Genomic DNA, 21,844 nt, shown 5'->3' with positions numbered 1-21,844 from the left:
CTTTATGGGTTTTGTCTTTCAACAAGAGTCTGAAGTGACTTTTTTCTTAAATTTTTTTCTGTGAGGGAGTTGCTTTTTGGACAAATGACAGCGTGGACTGTACGGAAGTGCAGCTGTCATGCCATGAAATCTCAGTCTGTAACATTTGGGTATCTCCCACTTCTCCACTCCTGGTTGGAGTCATTCTTCTGAGTGTGTCCAGGAGCTCAGGCTGGTGACACATTAACCTGAGTGAAACTTGGAACTCGTTCATCTGTGGCATTCCTGGGGCTGACTGGGGCATTAGCACTGATGGGAAGTGGGAGGGGAGGCACAGCTGGAGTTTGCTTATGTATTTTAAGCTCAGCAAGGGAAGATAATTGGGCCTGTTGGGATGGGAGCACCTGTTAGAGATTCCTCAGTGCTGTGTAGCATCTGATAATAAATAGCCATGGGAACTGTGCCTGCTGCTTTCCCAGGGCCAGGCCCCTCTCTGGGAGCACTGCAGAGCCTTTGGAGGGTCACCAGTGTCCCTGTCACACAGCATTGCCATCCCGTGGCAACCAGTGCTGCCAGAACTCGGGCTCCAGTCCTCAGGAATGCCATAACCTTTCCTCACATTCCCTCACTTTAAAAGGTCATATCTGGCAGATTTTTGTGGCAAGTCTTGATTGTTTCTTGTGTAAACTATTAATGCCAATTCCACTGGCAGTGCACAACTCAAAACACTTCATGGAGCATTTTTTGTCCTTTCTACTAGTAATTGGAAATGCAGCACTTCAACTGCATCAGGCCTTTGAGAATGGCTAACTCTTTGTCCCTGGAGTTGCTGAGCACTTCCAGGTTACGTGTACTGCCAGTGTTCTGCACCTCTGAAAACAAGGGCAGACCAGTTGCAAATCCAGTATGCTCTGGTAGAAGGTGCCCAGGTGTGATCACGAAGTAATCTGAAAAGCTTTCAGCAACAGCAGCAGCTCCAGGGGATCCCCTTGGTGAGCTGTGTGAGGCAAACTGGCCCTTTTGGGGCCCAGGTGTTCCTGTGAGATGCTCCTTTCATAACTCTGCTGCACAGATGTTGTTCCATAAGAGCAGAGCTGAAGCAGTTGGTTCTGCAGGTGGGTTTGTCTGTTCAGTGCCAGTGAGTGCTTGTGCCCCAGGGAGAGCCTAAACTCCATGTATTAACTTGGAATTACCTTCCCAGGATCAGCACAACTCCCTGTTCAGAACCAGAGTATCTCTTGTGCAATTTCAGTAATCCAAACTGAATATAGGAGGGAAAGCATTGCTCTTTCCCCAGGGAGAGGCTGCTCTAAAATGCAAAGTATAGCTTGTATTTTTGCTCAAGTGTACAAGGTGTAAGGTTTGGGGTGGTTATAGTAATATTTAAGTATTTGTTAGAGCTCTTTGAGGAGAGAAATTAAATAAATCTGTGTGGTTTCTAGCTCCAGCCTGGTATGCCATTATCCTTACAGACCTGGGAGGAAGTTTACTCAGTTTTTTACTAATACCAAATTTCTTGCCACTTCCCAGGACTGACTGGCATCTTGGGAAGCTGTGTGGTGTTAAGGCAGGAAGAGTTAATTAGGATGAGTGTTCAGGGATTTTTACCAAAAGTAGCTTTCCCTTAAAGCCTCAATTTTGCTCAGCAGAAGCAGACTTCAGTGAGAAATACCATTTTTAGAGGAGAGAGGTGGTCACAGCCACTGTTAAATCACAAAGGGCTGGATCATGCTGATGGAATGTCTGTGGAAGGTGCTGGTTTTTCCTCTCCCACCCTTGCAAGCTGTTGCAGGCAATTGCATCCCAAACTAGTAAAGAGCATGGAATTTTTTGTTGTGGGATTTTTTTTATCATCTGGACAGTTGCTTTGTCTCCCCTCTCCCTTCAGCTACAGCAAGTCCCTCTTTTCATAGTAGGAGTGGAATGTTCTGCCTGTTTATTCTTGGAAGAAGATATTTGTCTTTATGAGCTCATAAAGCTATTAAAAGACTGGTTTTTACTATGTTCAGGATTAGACTTCAGAAATTGCTTCAAAACAAGTGTCCTTGAGCTTGGGGCAGAAAGGGAGCTGCTTTGGTGGTGCAGGGTGCTGCAGGTGGCAACAAGATGGTGTGGTTTGGGAGATGCTCTGAGCCAGAGGAGTCTGACATGGAGCTGTGTTGTGCCTTAGGGGTATTCCAGGGAAACCAACAGCAGCTGCAGGAAGGAGGTGCCTGAAGGAGGTGCAGGAAGGTCTGCTGGGGGGTCTCCTGATGGTCGGTCATGTGCAGGATTCCTTCCTACAGCATCTGCCAGGCACCACCAGGCACAGAAACACAAGTGGTGCCCTCCAGGGCTGCCAGCCAGAGCCCTGGGCTGTGCCCAGGGAGCTCGGGGCAGGCTGCTGGCACTGTGTCCCTTTGGGACCTGCTGTCCCTTCCCATCTGAGTGCCCAGTTCCTTCCCCTGCCTGTCTTCTGCCAAAGGCTCCCCAGGCTGTGGCTGAGGTGCTGCACAGGGAGCACCCAGGTCTCCTGCCCACTGCCTGCCACACAGAGGAACAGTTCCTGGACCTGCTGTAACCAGCCCCAATCTTGGCTGCTGCATTGTAAGTGACTTCAGGGTGTTGGATTTATATATAGAGCACCCTACACTCCTTCTTGCTGATGATTGATCCACAGCTTGACCTTCTAAAGTGGCTCCTAATTATCTCATCTGTATTTCTGTTTCACAGCTTACTCAGCAGCTTATTAGCTGCAAGTTATGTTCCCACACCTTTCCAAGTAGAAGGATTTCCCCAGGAACTTGCCGCTTAAAATGCGGGAAATCTTACTTAGGGGCTTACCTTCAATTTGGTCTACTACTTATTCCTGTGTCAGCTGTTTCCTGCCCCCTGCAACTCTGTTACTTGCAGAGAGCAGTAGCAGCTGTGCCTTTGTGCTCTAGTTCTGGTTATAACCTTCATTTTCGGTGTAACCTTGGCTGCCTCCAGTCTTTACATTGGTGTGGGCTGGGGCAAAGAGCTGCTCACAGACCCTGTGCTTAACGTGCTGCAGCAGCACTGGAAACCTTTGCTGGTGTGAAGAGGAGCCCCTCCACAGGAATGTCTTCACATGACCAAACCCTGCAGTGGAATATTGCAGGGACCCTCTCCTCCAGCTGCTGAAGGGTTTCTGGCCACTTTGTGCCTCTCACTGTGGAGCTGCCTGTTGCCTGTGGGCACTGCTGAGCCATCTCATTTATGTCTTACCTGGAGCACTTGTGGACAAGCTGAGCAGGTAAGTGGTGGTTCTGGCAGTGATGGTGTCAAAAATACCTGTTTGGAGTCACAACAGCTCTTCAGTTGAAGTTCCTGCTCTCGCAGCAGCACAAATGTAAGCCAAGTGTCACAAGGAGTCTCCCATCTGTGACTTCTTCCAGCCCTTCTGTGCCACCCCACTCCTCTGTTGTCTTTGGAATTTTATGATGGAAAGCTGCCTCTGTTCCCTTAGGCAGGATTGTCATCCTGAGCCTCTTCCTGGAAGGTTTCTAAAGTTCAGCCTAATAATTGAGTATGGAACCAAGGAAGATCAAACAAGGCTGAACAGAGAGTCATCTCTTGCTTAAAATAGTAAATGTGTTTGGGCAACAACTGAGCGCGTTCGGGGGCAGAACTCGGATTTGTAATTCAAGCGGGGCTTGTTTAGAAAGTTTCTGCTGCTGGGAAGAATGTCTTGGATGAGAACCCGTCACCTTTGTGGCTGCCAGGAGAGGGCGGCAGCAGCGGCTCCGCTGCTCCGCGCCTGCCCCGGTCCCGGCGCGCAGCCTGGAAAAATGTTTCCAGGAATTGCTGTCATCAGTCCCGAAGCCAAACTCCCTTTCTCTGCCGGTATGAATCATGCGGGTGTGAAGTGCTTGTGTTTCCGGAATCCAGCTGAATTTACTGTAAGACCATCTTTGCTACTCACCTGCGTGTGTAAGTCTCCGACGTTTATCCAGTGTCTATCCTCTTGCTTCCCGCTCCAGAATCACACTGCAGGCTTGGAGGCCTCAAAGTGCACAGGGCAAGTGCTCCGGAAAGCCAAAGCTGTTTCCTTCTCAGACGGAAACATCCTCTCCCTTCTCCCAGCTGCACTGGATCTGATCCTACCTGCTGATATTTTTAGACAGGAGAAATCTGGAGCTCAGCCAGGTGTCCATGAGCTGTGGGAGCGTTATCAGTGCTCAGGGCTGAGGGAGCAGGGGATGGAGAGGGTCAGCCTTCCCCTGGCAGGAGCAAAGAACTCATCAGCCTCTTGAGCTCTGGCTATAAATAGCTGGGAGGAACGGCATGCTCTGGCCATGGGAAGGGAGGCACTGCTGCTCTGGGTGCCAGCACAGCACCCAGTCCTGCTCAGTGGGGGCCTTATGGAGCAGGGAAGAGGGAAGGGCCAGGGTGCTAACTTCCCAAGGCAGAAAGAGGAATGCACATGTAGTTCCCTCTTTTACATTCATAATCAATGAGTCTGTGAATGTTTCCAAAGGTTTCCTCTCCTGTGCCAATCTACAGAGGATGTGAGTAGTTCCAGCTCACGCTCTAAGCCTGGTTTTGTTTGAACTGAGGCAGCTCTGGAGATCCTCTTGAGAGTCTGCCAGAAGACAATCGTCACACTAACGCTGCTCTTTGGGCCAGCTGAGCTGCCAGGGAGCTTTCTGCCTTACTGCCTGGGAGCTTTCTGCTTTACTCTTTGCCCATCTCCTTCACCTTCCCCCAACTTACAGTGAGAGCCCATCAGCCTGGATTGTGCTCCTGTGCTCAGCACAACCTCCAGCTGATGGGGCAGCGACCAGAGCACTCTTGAGTGTTTGTGAGGGGGAGAGGACAGGGAGAAATCTCATCTGTGCCTGGGACTGACGTGCTAAGCAGAGGAGAGCTCTGTGTGTGGGAGAGCTGCCCTGGTTTGCATCTGTTTGTTCAGATGGCCCGAGCTTCTGTGTGAGCATGTTCAGTCTTTGGTGGGGACCTGGCTGACCTCTTCCTGGCCAACTTCAGACCAAGAAAATAAAAGCACCCACATGGGACTTGAGGTGGGTTTGGGGTGGTGCTGTCACTTAGACCACCACAGGAAAAACCCTTAGAGAAGAAGCAATCACATGAAAACTGTGTTAGCAATCTCAGAAAACAAAACACCTTTTATTCCTGGGGGGAGTTGCTGTTTCTCTTAGACAGCAACAACTTGGGGTGAGGAAGGCTGGAAGCAGGGCAGTGACGTGAACAAAGCCAGCCCAAGGCAGCCCCAGCCTAATTGTCCTCCCACCGCCAGCGATGAGGGGATGATTCCCCTTTGGACAGTTTTCTGGAGCTCAGTTTCCTCCGCAAGGAGGAAAATTTGTCTCCAAGAACTTTTCGTAGCCCGGTGGTGTCCCTAGCAAAGGGCAGGTCCTTCCGCATAGCAGGCAGTTGTCCTGTAAACATTTCCCACTTAGCCAGGGCATCCACGGTCCTGTCCACTTGAGCCAGTTCCTCCTCAGAGACGTTCTTCTCTAGGGCAGCAATGCACATCTCCAGCCACAGCTCGTAATCCTTGATGGTGTCCATGGCCTTGGTGTGCCCGGGGAGCCGCGGCTGGCCCTGCGCCTCCGGCAGCAAGCTCGGCTGCTCGTCCTGCTCCAGCTCCGGCCCGATGGACAGGCCCTGGCTGCAGGTGTCAGGGGTCAGCGGCTCGGACAGGGAGGTCACAGCCTCGGAGTCGTTCTCGCAGCACATCCCAGAGTCGGAGCTGAACGGGAGGATGTCCTCTGAGGCAGACAGCTCTGCTGACTCCTGCCTTGGCCACGTGGACAGCACAGTCTGTGTCCAAGAATAGAGCTTCTGTGGTGAGAGGAGAAAGGTTTCATTGTGGAGGATGAGAGACACCAGTTACACCTTTCCCAGTGTTTGCCAGGTAAACCTGTTTATCTTGGGTGGCTCAGCTGCAGCTGCCACGGTCCTCTCTGCCAGATGATGGGTTCAGATTACTCCTGGTGACCCTACAAAGCAGGAGCTTTTCTTTCCCATTTTTTTGGACTGTGGCAGAGCTGCCTCCAGTCAGATGTGGACTTTATCTGCCTTATTACTGAAGATGGTAAGAGAAAACTTCACCAGATCACTCCCTGCTGTGTGAATGTGGTCTCCAGGAGAGGCAAACCAATGCCTCTCCAGAGGAAACTGTGTCATTATAAAAGCTCCTGAGATAGTGGTGAAGAATTGCATTTCATCGTGCTGTTAATGCCTGTGGTAACATGTGCTTTATTCCCAAGAATAGCTCTTCCCTTCCCGAGCTGAAATGAACAAGTGGGAAGGCTGGCTCCAGGAAAGAATTAATGAAAGGAAAATGTCTGAGACAATTTCCTTTTAAAATATTAAATGCCACAATGAGGCATATGATGGGTTGCTCCTGGCACATTTATTTCTTATGCTTTAGGGAATTAACCACAGTACTCCAGTCATCCCTGGGTAAAAGTGGATCTTGTCTTCCTTGTTTACAGTGTTGGGGTTTTTTTTTGTGTTTTGCAGTTTTTCACACCCCTGTGGCCCCATTTCTTCATCTTTACTTTCTGTAGCTCCCAGTGATCCATTTGCAAAGCCCCCAGTTGCTCAGCAGTGACAGGATTAGCCTGGGCTGTCCCCATGGTGTGCCAGGCACAGAGCTGGGCCTGTCCCTGCCCAGCTCAGGGGGAGCTGCAGTGTTTGAGGAGCAGGCAGGAGATTCCCAGCCCTGCAGAGCTCCCTTCTCTCACAGCACCCTGCTGCTCCCTCCCCCTTCTCTCCTCTATTGCTCTCTCTTCAGGCAAGTGACAGAAAGGATAAAGAGCTCAAATTGAGTGGGTGGGAGAAATCGGCCCTGCTTCTCATTTCAGTCTGAGCATGGAGCCTCGGGGAAGAATTTTGTACAGGAATAAAATGGACTCTTTCAGCTTAGTTAATCCACCCTGCCCCCTCCCTCTGGGGCAAGAAAAATTGTACAGGGACAACTTTTCTCCTGCCTCATCCCACCTCCAGTGGCCCTTCCCTCCCTCTGGGTTTATCCAACAAAGGCAGCTCCAGAAACTGCAGTGGGAGCTGGGCTGGTGAAAGGGACAGCAAAGCTACTGGAGAGCTGCGAGCAGCCCATGACTTTGTAATGGCTCTAAATTCCCAAGAATAGTGAATCTGGGAAGGAATCCCAATTGCTACTTAGCCCAATTCCCAAGAAGAAAAAAGGCTGTGGAGATGCAGATGTTCCAACAGTACATTTGGCTTATTCAAGGCAGAAAAAGGAGATGATCAACTCAAGATCACTACCTGAATTCCCAGAATCTCTTCAGTCTCTCATCCTTTGGGTGGCTTATTCTTTTGAACTTTGGGTGGTTTGAAGGGCTGCAGCCTCTTATGTTCTCCTGTTTAACCAGGAAGGGATAAGCTCTGTGTGGGTTTTGTTTACCTGCAGGCAAGAGCAGTTGAAGTGGATGTCCACCCCAAGGATGTCACTGGGACCTGCTGTCTCTGTGTGTGTGGCCACTGCAAACTCATCCAGCTACTAAGTGAGGACAGCCTGGGATGCTGCAGAAGCAGCAGGTGGAAATGTGGAAATGTTGATTGTGGTGGGGAAACACCAGGAGAATTAACTTGCTTTCAGTTTTCAAGATGACTCATGCTGGAATAAGCAGCTGGGATGAAAAAATGGAGTGTGTTTCTGAGTGTAACTCGGATAAATAGATTGAGGGGCTCTTTCTGCTGCATAAGGACTGCTTTCCTGCCCCACGTGCTCCTCTGCCCGTAACCATGTCTCAGTTGCAGATTTGAGCAGTGTTACCTGCTGCTGCTGCCAAAGCACAGCTTGGGTCTGGCATTTCCTGCGGTTATTGTGAGTGTCTGAAGCTGTTTTGTGGCAGGTGGGGATCTGTGATAGTTTTCCAAGAGGAAATGTGACTTCAGACTTGCACTTAACGTGCTTGGCAAGTTAACTTTGCTCTCTGTTATTGTCTCGAAATGCTTTCTGCTCTCTTCTGTCGGGTTCCTTAACTATTTAATTCATCTCTGGTATTTATGTCTCCTCTCAACATTATGGCAAAGCCCCTTACAGAGATTATCACAGCTCTCTTACACCAGCTTGTACTGTATCTAGCGGAGCTTTGCCTTCTCGAGGAAGCAGATGTGACATTTGGCAAGTGTATCATTCCTTCAGGTTTGTGTTCCCTGTCACCGGAGGATGCTGAGCCAATTACAGTATTTGCTGCAGGTGTAAAGGCAAAAATGTTTCTAAAAAAGCTTAATGCAGGTGGCAGTTCTCTTCTAGAAAGCACTGGCTGGATGCTGACAGGATGGGTGTTTAAATAAATCAGGATTTGTTCCTCTGGTGGTCTGGGCAATTTAGACACCTCTCAGACAGAAGCAGGGATCAAACAGCCAGAGTAAGAGGAAGGTCTGGCAGCACCACAGAGAAGTAGGAAAACCACAAAAAATGTGTGTTTCCCCACAGTCTTTGCCATGTTCTGTGTATCTGATTCTGAGCTGAATGAAACTAGAGGCATCCCCTTTCTCATTCTCCTCATATCTTGTTACAAATACAACCCACAGACTTTAAAATAGGCAGCCGTGGAAAATCCTGCCTCTGAACATGATGTGTGTCAGACAGGAATCACAACCAGGGAGAAGATGGGTGCTGAGTGAGAATGGTGACATTATTTCTATTCCACCAACCATTTGGGTACTGAATCCTGCCTTTTAGACAGCAGAGGTAGAAAACCCTTTCAGGAGCTAAGGGTGTTTTAGCACTGTTCCTGATCTGTCTAAACATGTGTGGGTGGGAGAGAAGAGACAAAAGATGAGTCTGGGACCTTCCACTTATTGGCGGTAATAAGTTGGGATCCTTTCTCATAAATTTAAACAGAATAACTTTAGCAAAGTACACAGTTACAATGTCCTCCCTGTTCCCAGCAGCCACAGAGAGGCAAAAATCCTGGGTGGCACAGGAAAGGGCGTAGCTGTGGGAATCCCTGTGCTTGCTGCTGCCCCTGCTTGCAATCTGCCTGCCCTACCCACCTTGTTTGTGGGAGTAGGAAAGTGTGGTTTGACTGTGGCAGTGTTTCTTGGGAAAAGCCAAAAGCCCTGAAGCTTGTGTGAATTGTTTTGTTGGTCAGAGCCCGTGTACAACACCTCTGTGCCTCAGCACCTTGCACTGAGAGCTCCTGAGAGCTCCTGCCTTCACCATGCTGCTGCAGCACCTTCAGTGCTGAGGTTTGGGCTGAGCCACCCTGTCCTCGCCCTGCCCCTGCTCCAGGAGGGCCTGGGGGATGGGGTCTCACCCTGTAGCGCTCGATGAGTTTGAAGCCCACGACGTGCTGCAGCTTCCGCAGGCAGATGGGACACGGCTCCAGGGGCCGCAGCAGGGCCTCGTCCAGGCTCAGGGCGCCCTGCATGATGCACTGCAGCCAGCGGCACGTCCCCAGCCCCATCAGGTGGCAGATCTCATGACAGGTCACCTTTCAGGGAAGCAAAGGTCACAGCAGTGCATGGTCATTCCTGTTTCTGCTGCCCCCTCCTCCTCCTCCTCTGCTGTTCCACGTTCCCTGCTCCCTGACGGTCTAACCAACCTCTTGCCCAGCAATAGCACTCCTCCAGCCTAGGCTTTTCCAAGGTGATAAGAGAACCTGGCTGCCTCTTCCCAGTTCCATGTTTGTGTTGTGGAGAAGGAAGGGTGGGTGTGGGTGAGGCAGATGTGGGAAGCTCTGTAGGCAGCATGTTTGGAGTTGTGGGGCAATGCTGCTCCTGCTCTTCCCCAAGGACAATGTGGTGTTTGGAGGTTTTTTGTTGTTTCAGGGTTTTTTTAAAGAGGAAAACCAGTCCCACTGGGCCTAAAAAGAGCAACACAGCCTGGGTGAGAAATGTGTAAGAAGCTACTGGCAATAACAGATCTGGGTCCTTCCAGAACAGACTCCATCAGCATTTGTGCCAAAGCAAAAAGACTGAGCTGGAGTCAGCTGGCCAAGCATGACTGACTTGGGAATTGGCAACTGTGGAAAGGCTGAGGATGGAGGATTCCTCTCCTCCTCCCATTGCCACTTAATATCATTTGAAATTACTACAGAAAGAGACCTGAAACTAGAAAATCCTGAGCAAATACCAGGGGATCAAAGGGAAATGACTTCAAAGGTACTGGTGGGACTGCTCTGTGTGGGCCAGCTTTGGGAGGAACACTGGAAGCAGAGCTGGAATCTGGCAGATGCTGGGATGAGGGAGGACAGCACGCATGAAGAGGATGTGTTGGAGGTGAGGGGGTTTAAGGGCATCTGCATATAATGTGCAAATTTGGCTGAGGTATTATTCTCATCCATTCATGTGCCAGGTCTGGCACAGGGACCCCTCCCCTTGCAGGTGCCAATGTCTGAGGAGGACAGAGTCACCCTTTCCAGCCATCTGTTAGTTACACACAGCTCCACCAGATATTCTGATTAACTTCCAAATACCGTATCAGCCCTGCTGTGCCTGACAAGCAGAATACTCAGGATTACCCAGGCATGAGCCTGGGAGCTGGGCAAAGTTGTTTCAGTGCTGCTCCATGACATAACCTGCTTTAGTGGAAGGTGTTCCTGCCCATGGCAGGGGTTTGGGACAAGATGGTCTTTCAGGTCCTTCCAACCCAAACCATTCTGTATTGAGGCAAGTCCTGTAGCCTCCCCATAACTGATGCTGTCATGTGCTCCAGTGGCAAGGGGAGTGGGAGTTGTCTATGCAATGCACTAAAGTGCAAGCTCTCTATGTCTGAATTTGGTGTGGACTTAGCTGTGATTGCCTGTGCTTCTGGGAGTAGTCTCATGGCTGCTTCACTGGGCTGAAGCATGGATTGTGCCCTGGCCTGAAATATTTAACCCTACACAGGAAGAAACAAGGTGCAGGAGATTGCTGGTCCTACCTTACAGCACTGGACCATCTCCTGGGCACTGAACTGCAAGGTCCGGTCTCTGCCCTCCTTGCTGACTTCACACAGCTCTTCCTTCTGTGTGGGTGGGTTCAAGCTGCTACAACCAGCCTGGGGGAAATCCCCAGAAAACCTGGCAAAGCTGCAGACTCCCACTTCTGTGAAGAGAGGGGAGTACAAGTCAGGCATCTGCTCTTTTACAACTGTCTCTCATCTTATGCAGCATGAAAATACAGCTGTGGGAGCAGAGTCCAGCTGGGCACACAGGGTGTGATGAGACCCACTCCCCAAAAGGTTTGTATCACCTCAGTTATCTCTGGTTGGATCAGGAGCCCTGATCCCCCTAATTTTAAATTGGGAAAATCTAGTTCCTCTTATCGGGGTTGATTAACATGTTAAGGATAAGGTTTGGCTATTCTAGTCTCCCAGGGAAGGCTTTTGGTACAGTGCTGCCTTATTCACACGCTGTGCTAGATCATCATGGGACACCAATCCCACCTTGTCCTGGCAGGAATTTGCTGAATGTGAAGCTCCAGGTCTCACATGGGTAAAGGTCCAGCAGAGTGAGTCCAAGGACACACAGGGCATCCATGGGCTTGTTGTTCTTCAGGAAATTCAGGATCCCATCTGGACAAATACAAGAGCGGTGTTAATTTAAATGAAGTATCCCTGGAAGGCACAAAGAGCCGGAATTTCTACTGCTCATGGTGGTGAGGATGTAATCCAAGCCACAGACAGGCAGAGCTGCTGGATTCATCATGGAGAACCATGAACTGAGAGAACCATGGCTGTGTAACCCATCCCTCAAATCAGAGAAGACTTAACTTTGGAAGTGGAGCTGAGCACAGAGTTAAAACAAAGCAGAAATGCAGGTGAATTCAGTACTAACCCATGGAAATGAGCACCTGGGAGCAGAATTCCCCTACAGGCATTTCAGAACTGATCTGGAACAGCCCCAGGGCTGCAGTGCTGGGGCTGTGCTGAGCATGTGCTGCCCATGGTACCCGCAAACAGCTCATTCCAGGTGGATGTTTGCGCAGTGCGAGTTTGGCAGCTGGCAAACCTGTTCCCCTGGGGAGCTGTGTGACACTTGAACCCAAATTTCCTATCATGAAAGGCCTGTGAGTTCCCCCCCTGAACCACCCAGGCCAATAATTTACTTTGGCTCTGGACAAGGGATGGGAGAACTCGGAGTGCACCAAATCAACAGAGCCTTCCCGCAGAGCTGATCCGATCGCTTTGCAGAGCTGGACCTAAACATAATAGCACTGAAAAATACAAACAGCAGAGGAAAAGATGATGAAAGTCACTTTGTTTTTTATTCCTGTTTCCAGCCTCAAAGCTCTGGGCTTTCCATGGGAACAGGATTTCTCCCTTTTCACTCCCTTCCTCATCCCCTCCCTGCTCAGGCAATGAAGGGCTGTGTCAGGCATTTCCTACGGGAGCACTCATGCCCGTGTGCCAGGCTGGTGTTTGTGGGCTCCCTGCTGCCAGGTCCTTCCTCACCTGCGTGGAGCTGCACCCTGTCCGAGTCCCGGCTGTGGCGGAAGCAGCAGTGAATGGAAGAGACTGGGATGGAGGGAAGGCACTTCACACGCAGACCCAGGAAGAAAGACTCCACACAGCTCTGGAGGGAATCCAGCAGCGAGAGTCCCGCAGGCCCTTCGATTAAGTCTGAGGAGAGAAGCTCCTTATCAGTCCCTTAAAGCCAGGGTGAACATTAGGGTCTGAAGGGGTTTTGTGGGACTGGCCACAGCTACTGGGGACGGGGCAGGCTGGTTCATTCTGGAGGTAATTGCCTACCTGGGGATGTGGTGGACACCTCTGGGTGGTTATGGATATAGAGGAGAAGAGGGAGCTCTTCCTGAGAGGTTGCTCAAGGCATTAGTATGCTCTCATTAGCAGAGCAGATGTGCTGGAAGGTTGTCTCCTGTTTAAGTTGTGCAGAATTATTAATGTGGGAATGAGTGGCTGTGTTTAATGAACCACCAGAGATAGACCTCCAGAAATGCTGGTTTTTCCAGCCTTGTTTCATGTTTTGATATACATATATGCATAAATTCATAGCGAGCCTCACCCAGGGGCACACATACCATTTACATGGCAGGTCTACCATCATGGCTTGTGACTCTGGGCCGGGAGCATGTCAGAGCCTTGCCTGGTACACTTTTCTTTGCTATAGCCATTGCCTTTGCAGGTGAGTCCTCAGAGGAGGGTGTTAGCAGCACTCAGCACCACCCACTGCCCCCCCTGTGTCTCTCCAGGCGGCCCAGTGAAGATTCCCCCATTACCTATGGGCTGCAGGTAAATGTGCTTTCGATAGAAGTTCTGCTTCCTCCTCAGCATGGCATGGTAGAAGGTCTCGAAGTCCTCGGGGGCATCGGGGTGGCTGAGCAGCCAGTCGAAGGCCGTGCGGATGAGCAGCGTGCAGAACAGCGTCCGCTGGGGGTTGTAGGCCTCGGACAGGAACAGCTTCTCCGCCCTGGAGAAGGCCTTGGCATAGAGCTCCTGCAGCGCGGGGTTGGTGGAGATGAGCGCATCCTTCAGAGCGCGGGGCCCGAAGCTGAACTCCTGCGCGTGTTTGCACTGCAGCATGGCCGGGGCACCCACGGCGGGCACTGCCTGCGCAAGGGGACACAGCCATCAGCACCCGGCCTCGCCAGGGACGGGCAACCTTCTCACGCTCGGCCCTCAGAGCAGTTTGCTCCAATATCCCAGCTGATGGGAGCTATGGACGCTGTACACTGCCCTGGCCTGGAGCCCTACGTGTCGCGTGGGAGCGGCGGTTGCGGAGTTCTCCACATCCCCTGAGTGTCACTGGCTCAGGGACCCTGTGCCAGCAGATGGTGCTCAAGAATGCATAGCTCCAGAACGTTGCTGGGTGTCTGGAGTAAACCAGATGGCTTGACTCGTTTGGGGTTTTTTTTGGTGCTCTATCCTGAAGCCCCAATAAGATGGGAAAGGCCTCTGAGTGTTGTGCAACTGGTTGCACTGGACCTTGTAGGATGTGGAAAGGTGGTGCTTCTATTTGCTTGGGATAAACCACACTCCTTGGAATAGATCCATGTCAGGAACTAAGAGGTCGATATCGGTCTTCATCTGTCGATCAGAAGCCTAAACTTCTGACTTACCTGACACCAGTGAAAGCAGCTGTTGACTGTTGACAATTTCCTCTAAGAGCTTTTAATCCTAGGTATTATCCCAGGGCATCTGCTGGCTCCCAGTGCTGTTGTCAGGCTGCAGGATTTGGGGAGGTTTGCCCAGCCAAGGTGGGACCTGCTGTGCGAGGCTCACGTGTGCTGGTGGTGCCTCTCTAGCAGGACACGCTCGGGCCCATTGCCATCGTGTCCCTTTGTGAATGGCTTCATGCCACACTGTGTTAGCATCAGCAACGCTGGGGATGATGTCAAGTGGTAAATAAAGAGCAAATGAAAGCCTGCAGCACAAAGAAGCTCATTTGGAGCATCCTGTAAATGTCCTCTCCAGGCTCCTTTCTAAGGCCAGTGTTCTCCAAAGCTGCAGAAGTCAGGCACCTATTTCCCACTGCAGTTTATGCACTTGGGGAGGTGCCAGTAAACGCCTTGGGGAGAGGGAAGAAAAAGAGGAAGAAAAGCAGAGCCCCTGTGACTAATCTATGTCTGGATTTTTCCAAAGACACTAATTTTTTGTCAAGCAGAACTGGAGCATTTTGGAGCAGTGCTTTGGGCTTTTTGCCCACCACAGGTAAGTGCTCCACCTGTACACAGCAGAATGAGAAATTCAGGGTATGTATGCACAAAATCACAGGGTTTCTAGGAATGAGTGTTCTCTTCTTCTAGGCAAGTTAATAGTAACTTAAAAGGAGCCAGACAAGCTTTCTGGGTGGATACCAAATGCTTCAGCTTCTGACCATCACTGCTCTAACAGCAGCATTCAATCACAGAAAAAAAAAAAAAAAGAGAAATTAAATATTTTAAGGAGGAACTGGTTAAGTCTATAATTTAAGTAGGTCTGCAGCCTAGTTCTGCCAGGTAAGTGGCATTCAGTGGCCCCTGAGGACATCAATATGATTAAGAAAATTCAATATTTAAAAAAATAGTACCAACATGAGCTGAAGCCTTTCCTCAGTTATGCAGAGGTGGTTTGCACTGTAAGAGGAAAGTGGCAGCCCATTAAAATTAACACTGCATTCCTTCTCATCTAACCCTTGGGAAGAGCTGTGTATGTACTGGTAGTCCTTAAAAGGGCTCATTTTGTGTGATCTTTTTTGTCTCTAAGGGTGTGTAGCCTGGAGAGGGAGTGGGTAAGCAGTTTTCTTTCATTTTTTTGCGAGCTTTGTATTTCACTCATATTAAAGGCTGACAGCAGGTGGCACGGGGGATCTGAAGTGTACAAGGGCTCTAATCCAGTGAAAGTTTAGAAAAAAAAAATCTGTGATACTTTCTCAGCTCTTCTTACTGCCAAAAATTGTCCAAATTGCTCCAGCTGGTTTTTACAGGGAGCAGCAAGAGTTTGTGTGAGGTTACTCTGCACTTAGTGACACAAATCTCTACACTTCAGACTTGCTTCCAGATTTGGGAGGACAAAGTGAGAGTCTGACCCCAGCAGGTCATCAGGAGTTTTGCCTTGGATTAGGGTGAAGATTTGCCTTTTCCTAATGGACAAGATTTCATTTGTTCTGCACAGCCTTTAAATAAAAGGATCATTTTCCTGGAGATTGCAGAACTTTCACTGGGAAACTCTTAGCAATATTCAACTCCCCAAGGATGTGATCCCAGGAGCTGCTGCCTGCTTAGTGCTCCCAGAGAAGTTAGGAAAGAGACTTTGCACTTGCTCCAGGTTGAGACCAATCATGTTAAAGGATTTAAATTTTAAAGTTTCTGGAAGCATGAGCTGCCTTCATTAATGTTCCGGGCAACAACTGGAGTGTCGGTCTGGGGAGGAGCAGCTGGTTAAAATGTATGGATTTTTCTCTGCTAAATGGGAAGCAGTAAAGAGTGGATTTATGTGACAGCAAATACAATGAGTGCACAGTCTTGTAGTAAGTGTTCCCCCCGGGGTCCCTCATGGAATATAGTGCGAGCCCAAAGCTATGGGATATACATTGTTTCCCAAGGCTTCCTAAAAGGGGACATTCACCCAGCTCCAGACATTTCCAGCTGTGACCATGGGTGTTTTGTGATGTTCACCATGCCCAAGGATGCCCATGACGACGCTTTAGTGGTTCAAAAGCTCAGGGATTCATTTGTAGGAATTCAGTCTCCAGTGACATGTGCCTCATTGTCCTGGAGAGTCTGGCTTTGCTTCCAACAGAACAGCAGCAACCCATTACACTCTCCAAATCCAGGACAATTACTTCTCTTCAGTAAGCTTTTCTAAAATATTTCATTTGAGAAAATTAATGCTTCAGAAAAAATTTATGGACCAACTTTAGTGGTCGAAAAAAGCAGCTCTTTTACAACATTAGCCATAGTAGATGTTATTTGTCTTGGTCTAATATATGGATATGGTGTTTCATTAACTGAACCAGAGCAACAGGGCTTTATAATTTTTAGCTCTTGTGCTGAGGGTGCCTGGTGTAACTCCCTGGGGCAGTGCCTCAGGAGGAAATGGCACTTTGGCTTGGAGAGTTTCTTTCCCGACTCAGTTTTTAAGATGCCAGGGTGCAGATGAAGAAGCGGAAGCACCAATGCATCCTTCTGCCCTTCAGGTATTTCAGAAGATGTCTTGCCTTTAAAGAAGCTAATTTGGCCCCTTGTTCAGTGACAAGCTGTAGGACCTGACCAGCAAGTCCTGGGAAGGAGAAACTAACTCTTTTTGTTTAAAAATCTAATAATTTGTAGTTGCACTTGAGAAATGCTTTAAGCAAGATAATAATGTAGAGATCTGCTGCAACTGGAGGCACTCTCCACGTCCACTTCCATGCCATTCTCTACCTTACTATTAGGAAAACATCCTCTTCCCAGTACACATTTTGTCATTCCATCTCACAGCCATTTACTAACACTGTAATTTTTCCTAAACAAGGAGCACCTGTGTTGGACCGTAAGAAGTCCATGAAGGTTGGACCTGATGATCTTGGAGGTCTTTTCCAACCTCAGTGGTTCCATGATACGAAGGAGCAATGTCCCTGTGTGTGGGATGGAACATGTGCTTGTGCTCCAGCACCTGCAGGCTCCAGGGGCAGGGAAGGAGCCTGTGCTGGGAATCTCATCCAGTTCAGGGAGACCCTCCTCTTTTTTTCTGTTATTTGCATATTTCATATTGTCCATCACCACATCCACGCAGTGCAGAGGAGACACAAAGAACCCAAAGGTTTTGGCACTGGGCTCTTTGTGTGCTCCTGGCAGCAGCCTTTTCCAGTGGTTATTGTTGTAGGACCCAAGTTGTGGCCTTTCTGCTTGTGGTGCTCCACACGGCAAGAGCTCCAATACATTCTCTGTCTCTGGCTTTCAGCACCTCTCAGAGGTTTCAGATCAGATTGGGCACATTACACAAATCTGTTTACTATGACATCTGACAGATTTTATTTTCATGGGGAGTGCTTTCACAAGAAATGTCCCAAAATCCAGGCTCAGCACGTGTCACCTGAGCAGTCTGTACACTCCCTTTCCCACAGTAACCTGTTAATGTGCTTCATGTGTAATTCAGGTTACTCATAAATTATTCTCTTTGCAAATCAGACACATATAAATTATTCTCTGTAATTGGAAATTACCTATGAATTATTCTGTTTGTAATTCATAGATATGTCATTTATTCTCTAATATATTGACACTGCTTTCTTGGATAGATATGCCTGGGGCTATCAGGGTGATTCTCAAAGGCCAAGGCAATATCATACAGTGTGAGTTCATTTGGGATATTCTGACAAGACAGGGATGGTCTTGTGTGCAGAAATTCCATGTTGTACAGAAAGGGCACTCAGTGCATAATGGATTTATTTGGTACTGTATAGAATTTGATCCTAACATTGCAGAGATTGTATTTTTTTTAATTTATTTTTTTAAGCTGGTCATTCTAAAGTCATTTATTTTATAAGCCAATTTGTAAGTAATTTCTAACTCTGACTGTCCCATAGGCACTGCAGGTTGCAGATGCACAGGAGATTCCCTCTGTTCCCTTCCCCTCTCAGCTCTTGTGAAGTAATTGGAGGCAAACTGACTTAACCCGGTTCTTTGGATGTCAGAGGGACATTAGCAGGGTCTCTTAACGCTGATTAATTATGTTTGTTAGGTGCTGTACTGTAAACAAGCAGTGATAGTGCAGAAAATTCATTGCCAGTCAACAGAAATGAAAAGCCCAGAGCAAACATAATGAGTGATAACTAATTATCAACACATGCCCCAGTTGCTTAATAGCTCTTTCTCTGAGATTTGCACTTAGTGTCTGCTACTGATGCTCCAGGATCAGCCTCTCCTTCCCAGTGCTTCCCCATATTGCACCAACAACAGCCTGAAAGCAATTTTCTCAATTTATTTGTTGACGTGTATAGAAAGAGATTTTTCTTGACTGAGAAGCTCTGCTCCAAACAAAATTCTCAGCTTTTTGTTTGGACCTCTCAGGAGGTCCAGCTCCTTCCTCGAGGAGCTCGACACAGCCCCTCACACGGAGCCAGGCTTTGCCTGCCAAGTAGGCTCAGCTTCTGGGGTCACACCAAATCTGTTTGGCCAGGTTCAGACCTGAGGTGCAAGTATTTTGAGATACCCAGCAGTTTTCAGAATCAATCCCCTCTGCTCACAGAGAAAATCCACTCTGGACCTGCTCAGCCCTCTACTTGTGGAGCTGTGGCATCCTCTGTTCGCTTGGCATTAAAGGGCCACAAAGCACTGAGTCAGATCTGTGTGTGTTCCAGCCCATAAACTCAGATAAAGCCTTCTGGCCTCACATAGTGCCAGATCCCAATAATATTTGTGTGCCGTGTCTCTAGAATATGTCTGTGGCTCAGAAACAGATGGTCTCGAGAAGAGTCATTCCTGGTGCTGTGGAAACCTTCAGGGATTCACGTGTGCATTTACCAGGAGGGGAATCTGCCTGTCCTATTGGAAATGTGATTGATGTGTTACTGCTGCAAGGCTCAGTCCTGGAAGTTTGTCCTCCCAGGAATCTGCCTCATTAATTAACTTGGACTGCGGGACGAGTTAGATGGACAGCTCAACAATATGCAAAAAAGGTTTGCAAGGTGAAAGACAAGATTTGTAAAGGTCATTAAATACTTAAGATGGAGGCAGGTGCTTCCATCTGTCCTTATTTAAATATTCTTATTTAAGTGTTCTTAAGTATTTAAGAACACATACACATCCACTTTGCCCTTGATTTTGTTTTATGTTAAAGCCTGCTCTCCCACTACACTGTGCTTCATTTTAATATGTACTGAGGACATACATTATCCCTTGTTTCAGCCTTCTCTTCTACGGATTTTATTTATTCTATGCTCGTACAAAGCGCTACCCTATTTTTCAGTGCCTGCTATTCGAGGCTCTCTAAGTGTCACACAAACATTCATGAACTTCTCTGTACTACCCTTTAGAAAGTAAGCTGGCAGTATGTGCCTTTCCCCCTCCTCCCCCTCATCACCCGTTTATTCACCATTTTCATTGTTTTCTCTGTTCATTTTAGTCTGGTTTAACTGCCTGTGATGCTTCTCCCATGCACACATGTGATGAAGGGCTGGCTGTGTTCTCCTTCCCTGGCTCTGACACGAAATAATCCTCCACAATCCGTGTGTGCGTGCTGTGCACTTGCTAACCAAAGACCCGAAAGCACCGAGCAGCATCTATCAGAGCTGTGCAACAAACGTAGCACTGCAGAGATACCCGAGCTCTAATCACTCACAGCTCCAGGCACTTTGCTCTTCATCATACTTGTCTAGACAGACTAAATGGTCTCTGCGAGACAACCCCAGTGTTAGCCAGGAAAGCAGCTGCGTTTTCCATACGGATGAACTCCCAAACAGGTATAGCTAAGGGTGGGTATTCCCTGGAGCACGGGCGTTATAAAAGTGGCTCATCCCGCGGTATAAAGGCACGCGGTGCCTCCTCCTCCCAAAACATCAAGTGCTTTTTAAATGGTGCCGCCAGGTCGGGGATGTTTGTGGGCATTTTATAGCCAAGGAGAAGGAGGGGGGTCCAAGGTATTACTACAGCCAGTATGTCTAGGGGGGACAAAGAGCCCAAATCCACGATTTCGTAGGGGCCGGCTGTACCCTGATGTGCCAGCTCTGCCAGCCGGAGGGTTGCTGTGTACGAGGCGTGCTCTGGAAGGGCTGCAGAAGCAGGTGCTGCTCCTGGGACACCTGGACACCCCCGGCCCCGCTGATGTGGAAAAGGGGCTGTTGATGCTGGTCCCCGGTGCGGGAATCCCACGGGTGGGCGTGCAGAGAGGGAACAAGTCCCCCAGCACTCTGGGACCGTGCACCAAGCGCGAAGACCGAGCTCAGCCGCCCGGCACCGCAAACCCCCGGCAGGGTGCACCAAGAGTGCCCGGGCAGGACCCCTGGAGCCCGTGGGGATGATGCCCGGAGCGCAGTCCCTAATCCCCGGCGGGAGATGCCCCAAACGCGGTCACCAGCCGCCGGGGGGATGCCCTAAACGTGACCCGCCGCCACCGGGGGAGGATGCCCCGAGCACGGCCACCATCACCCGGGGAGCGACGCCGTCGCCGGGAAAGGGCTGCCCATCTCCCTGAACCCGGCCACACTGACCCGCGGAGCGGTGCCCGTCACCCCGGGGGCGATGCCCATCACCCGGCAGATGCCCCAGCCCCCCGGGGGGTCCCGCCGCACGCCGGGGCCGCTCGGACCCCCCTTCCCGCCTGGCCGTGCTCTACCCCGATGAGGCGACCCCGCGAACCCTCTGACCTGCCCGGGGGGACAGGACAAGACTCACCGCCCGCCGGGCCGGGACTGCGGAGGCCGGGAGGAGCGGCAGGGCCGGGGCACACGGCTCGGGGCTGGCGAGGCGGAGCGGAGCCCGGCAGCGGCGGCGGCGGCGGCAGGAGGAGCAGCAGGAGGAGGAGGAGGAGGAAAAGGGGGAGCAAAGGGGGGCTCGGCCCCGGCGCCGGGAGCCCGCGGGATTCGCCGAGCGGCCGCCCAGAGCCGCCTCCTGCCGGGGCGCGGGGCAACCGCCGGGGAGCGCCCGCGGAGCCGGGCTGAGGGAGCGGCCGGGCCCGGAGGGGACTCGGGGCCGGGAGGGGACACGGGGTGCGGGGACACGGGGTGCGGGGGAGCAGGACGGGCTCGGCCGCTGGCGTCTGGGAGGGGAGCGGGAGCGCAGGCAGCCCTTGTTTTGGGAAGCGCGTTCCCAAAAGAACCCGGGGCTGAGCAGCGCGTCAGTGCCGCGGGGTGGAAACCCTTTAGTCTGTGCTCTAATGAGAGCTGGGCGAGGAGCGGGTGTCTGGGGTCTGGTTGTGCCGGTGGCTGGTGCCATCCCCGCCCTGCGAGCCGTGTTTGCAATTCTCCTGATGCCTCGCTCACGGCATCGCTCCCACATGACCTGGATGCATTTTTGTGTCCCACAATGTCCTTTAATTCGGGAATATTATCTGTTCTTGGAAAGGTTGATTACATTAAAGGAGTGGATCTCTGTTCCCGTTTCTTCATGGGTTCATTTTTTCTGCCTTTCAGGTTTTGATCCTCTTCAGTGCTTTGATCCCTCATTTCTGCCATCCCTGGATGGGAGGAAAAAGGAATACCCTGCCTGGGACTCAAGCGTGTCCCTAAGTGACATAAACTGAAATTAGGAAAAAAAAATATATTTTACAACCTCAGGAGCTGTAGTGGTCCTGGAAGCCCGAATGCCATCTGCAGGTCCAGCACAACCACGGGCCCTTGCAAGGGCCAGCAGAATGTCCTGCCAGAGCCGCGGTGGCCATGGGAGTGGGCAGATGACCACGTGCCGTGCTGCAGGATTAGCAAGCACCGGGATGAGAACATCACTGCTGCAGCCTGCGTGCCCGGAGCCTGCATCGCTCTGGAGGCACTGGCAGCATCGCTGGTGAAAAATTGCCCTA

General features: G+C 50.3%; 1 protein-coding gene across 1 annotated transcript; it reads right to left on the bottom strand.

Annotated features, from left to right (window-relative positions):
* Window positions 1-5,081: 5,081 nt before the first annotated feature.
* On the bottom strand, window positions 5,082-20,966 carry AMZ1 (archaelysin family metallopeptidase 1). Its single transcript, XM_042037401.1, has 7 exons — window positions 20,722-20,966; window positions 13,147-13,477; window positions 12,362-12,529; window positions 11,354-11,482; window positions 10,850-11,013; window positions 9,243-9,419; window positions 5,082-5,787 (listed from the first exon to the last, which is right to left on the bottom strand). Exons 2-7 carry the CDS (start codon window positions 13,448-13,450, stop codon window positions 5,218-5,220), a joined length of 1,512 nt encoding a protein of 503 aa, XP_041893335.1. The 5' UTR covers window positions 13,451-13,477; window positions 20,722-20,966; the 3' UTR covers window positions 5,082-5,217.
* Between the last annotated feature and the right edge of the window lie 878 nt (window positions 20,967-21,844).

The sequence above is a fragment of the Corvus kubaryi genome, unplaced genomic scaffold (genome assembly GCF_017639235.1).
Source record: "Corvus kubaryi isolate FWS band 111438036 unplaced genomic scaffold, C.kubaryi_AGA036_p1.0 37387, whole genome shotgun sequence".
In the NCBI taxonomy this organism is placed as follows: Eukaryota; Metazoa; Chordata; class Aves; order Passeriformes; family Corvidae; genus Corvus; species Corvus kubaryi.
Note: the sequence above shows the minus strand (reverse complement) of the source record. Positions and strands in the feature narration are given on the sequence as shown.

Excerpts from the sequence above, each read along its gene's own strand:
- AMZ1 (XM_042037401.1), bottom strand. The coding sequence starts at position 13,450 with ATGCTGCAGTGCAAACACGCGCAGGAGTTCAGCTTCGGGCCCCGCGCT. Across the intron at positions 12,530-13,146 it reads CATTTACCTGCAGCCCATAG|ACTTAATCGAAGGGCCTGCG; the intron begins GTAATGGGGGAA and ends TTCTCTCCTCAG. Across the intron at positions 11,014-11,353 it reads CAAATTCCTGCCAGGACAAG|AAGTGGGAGTCTGCAGCTTT; the intron begins GTGGGATTGGTG and ends CTCTCTTCACAG.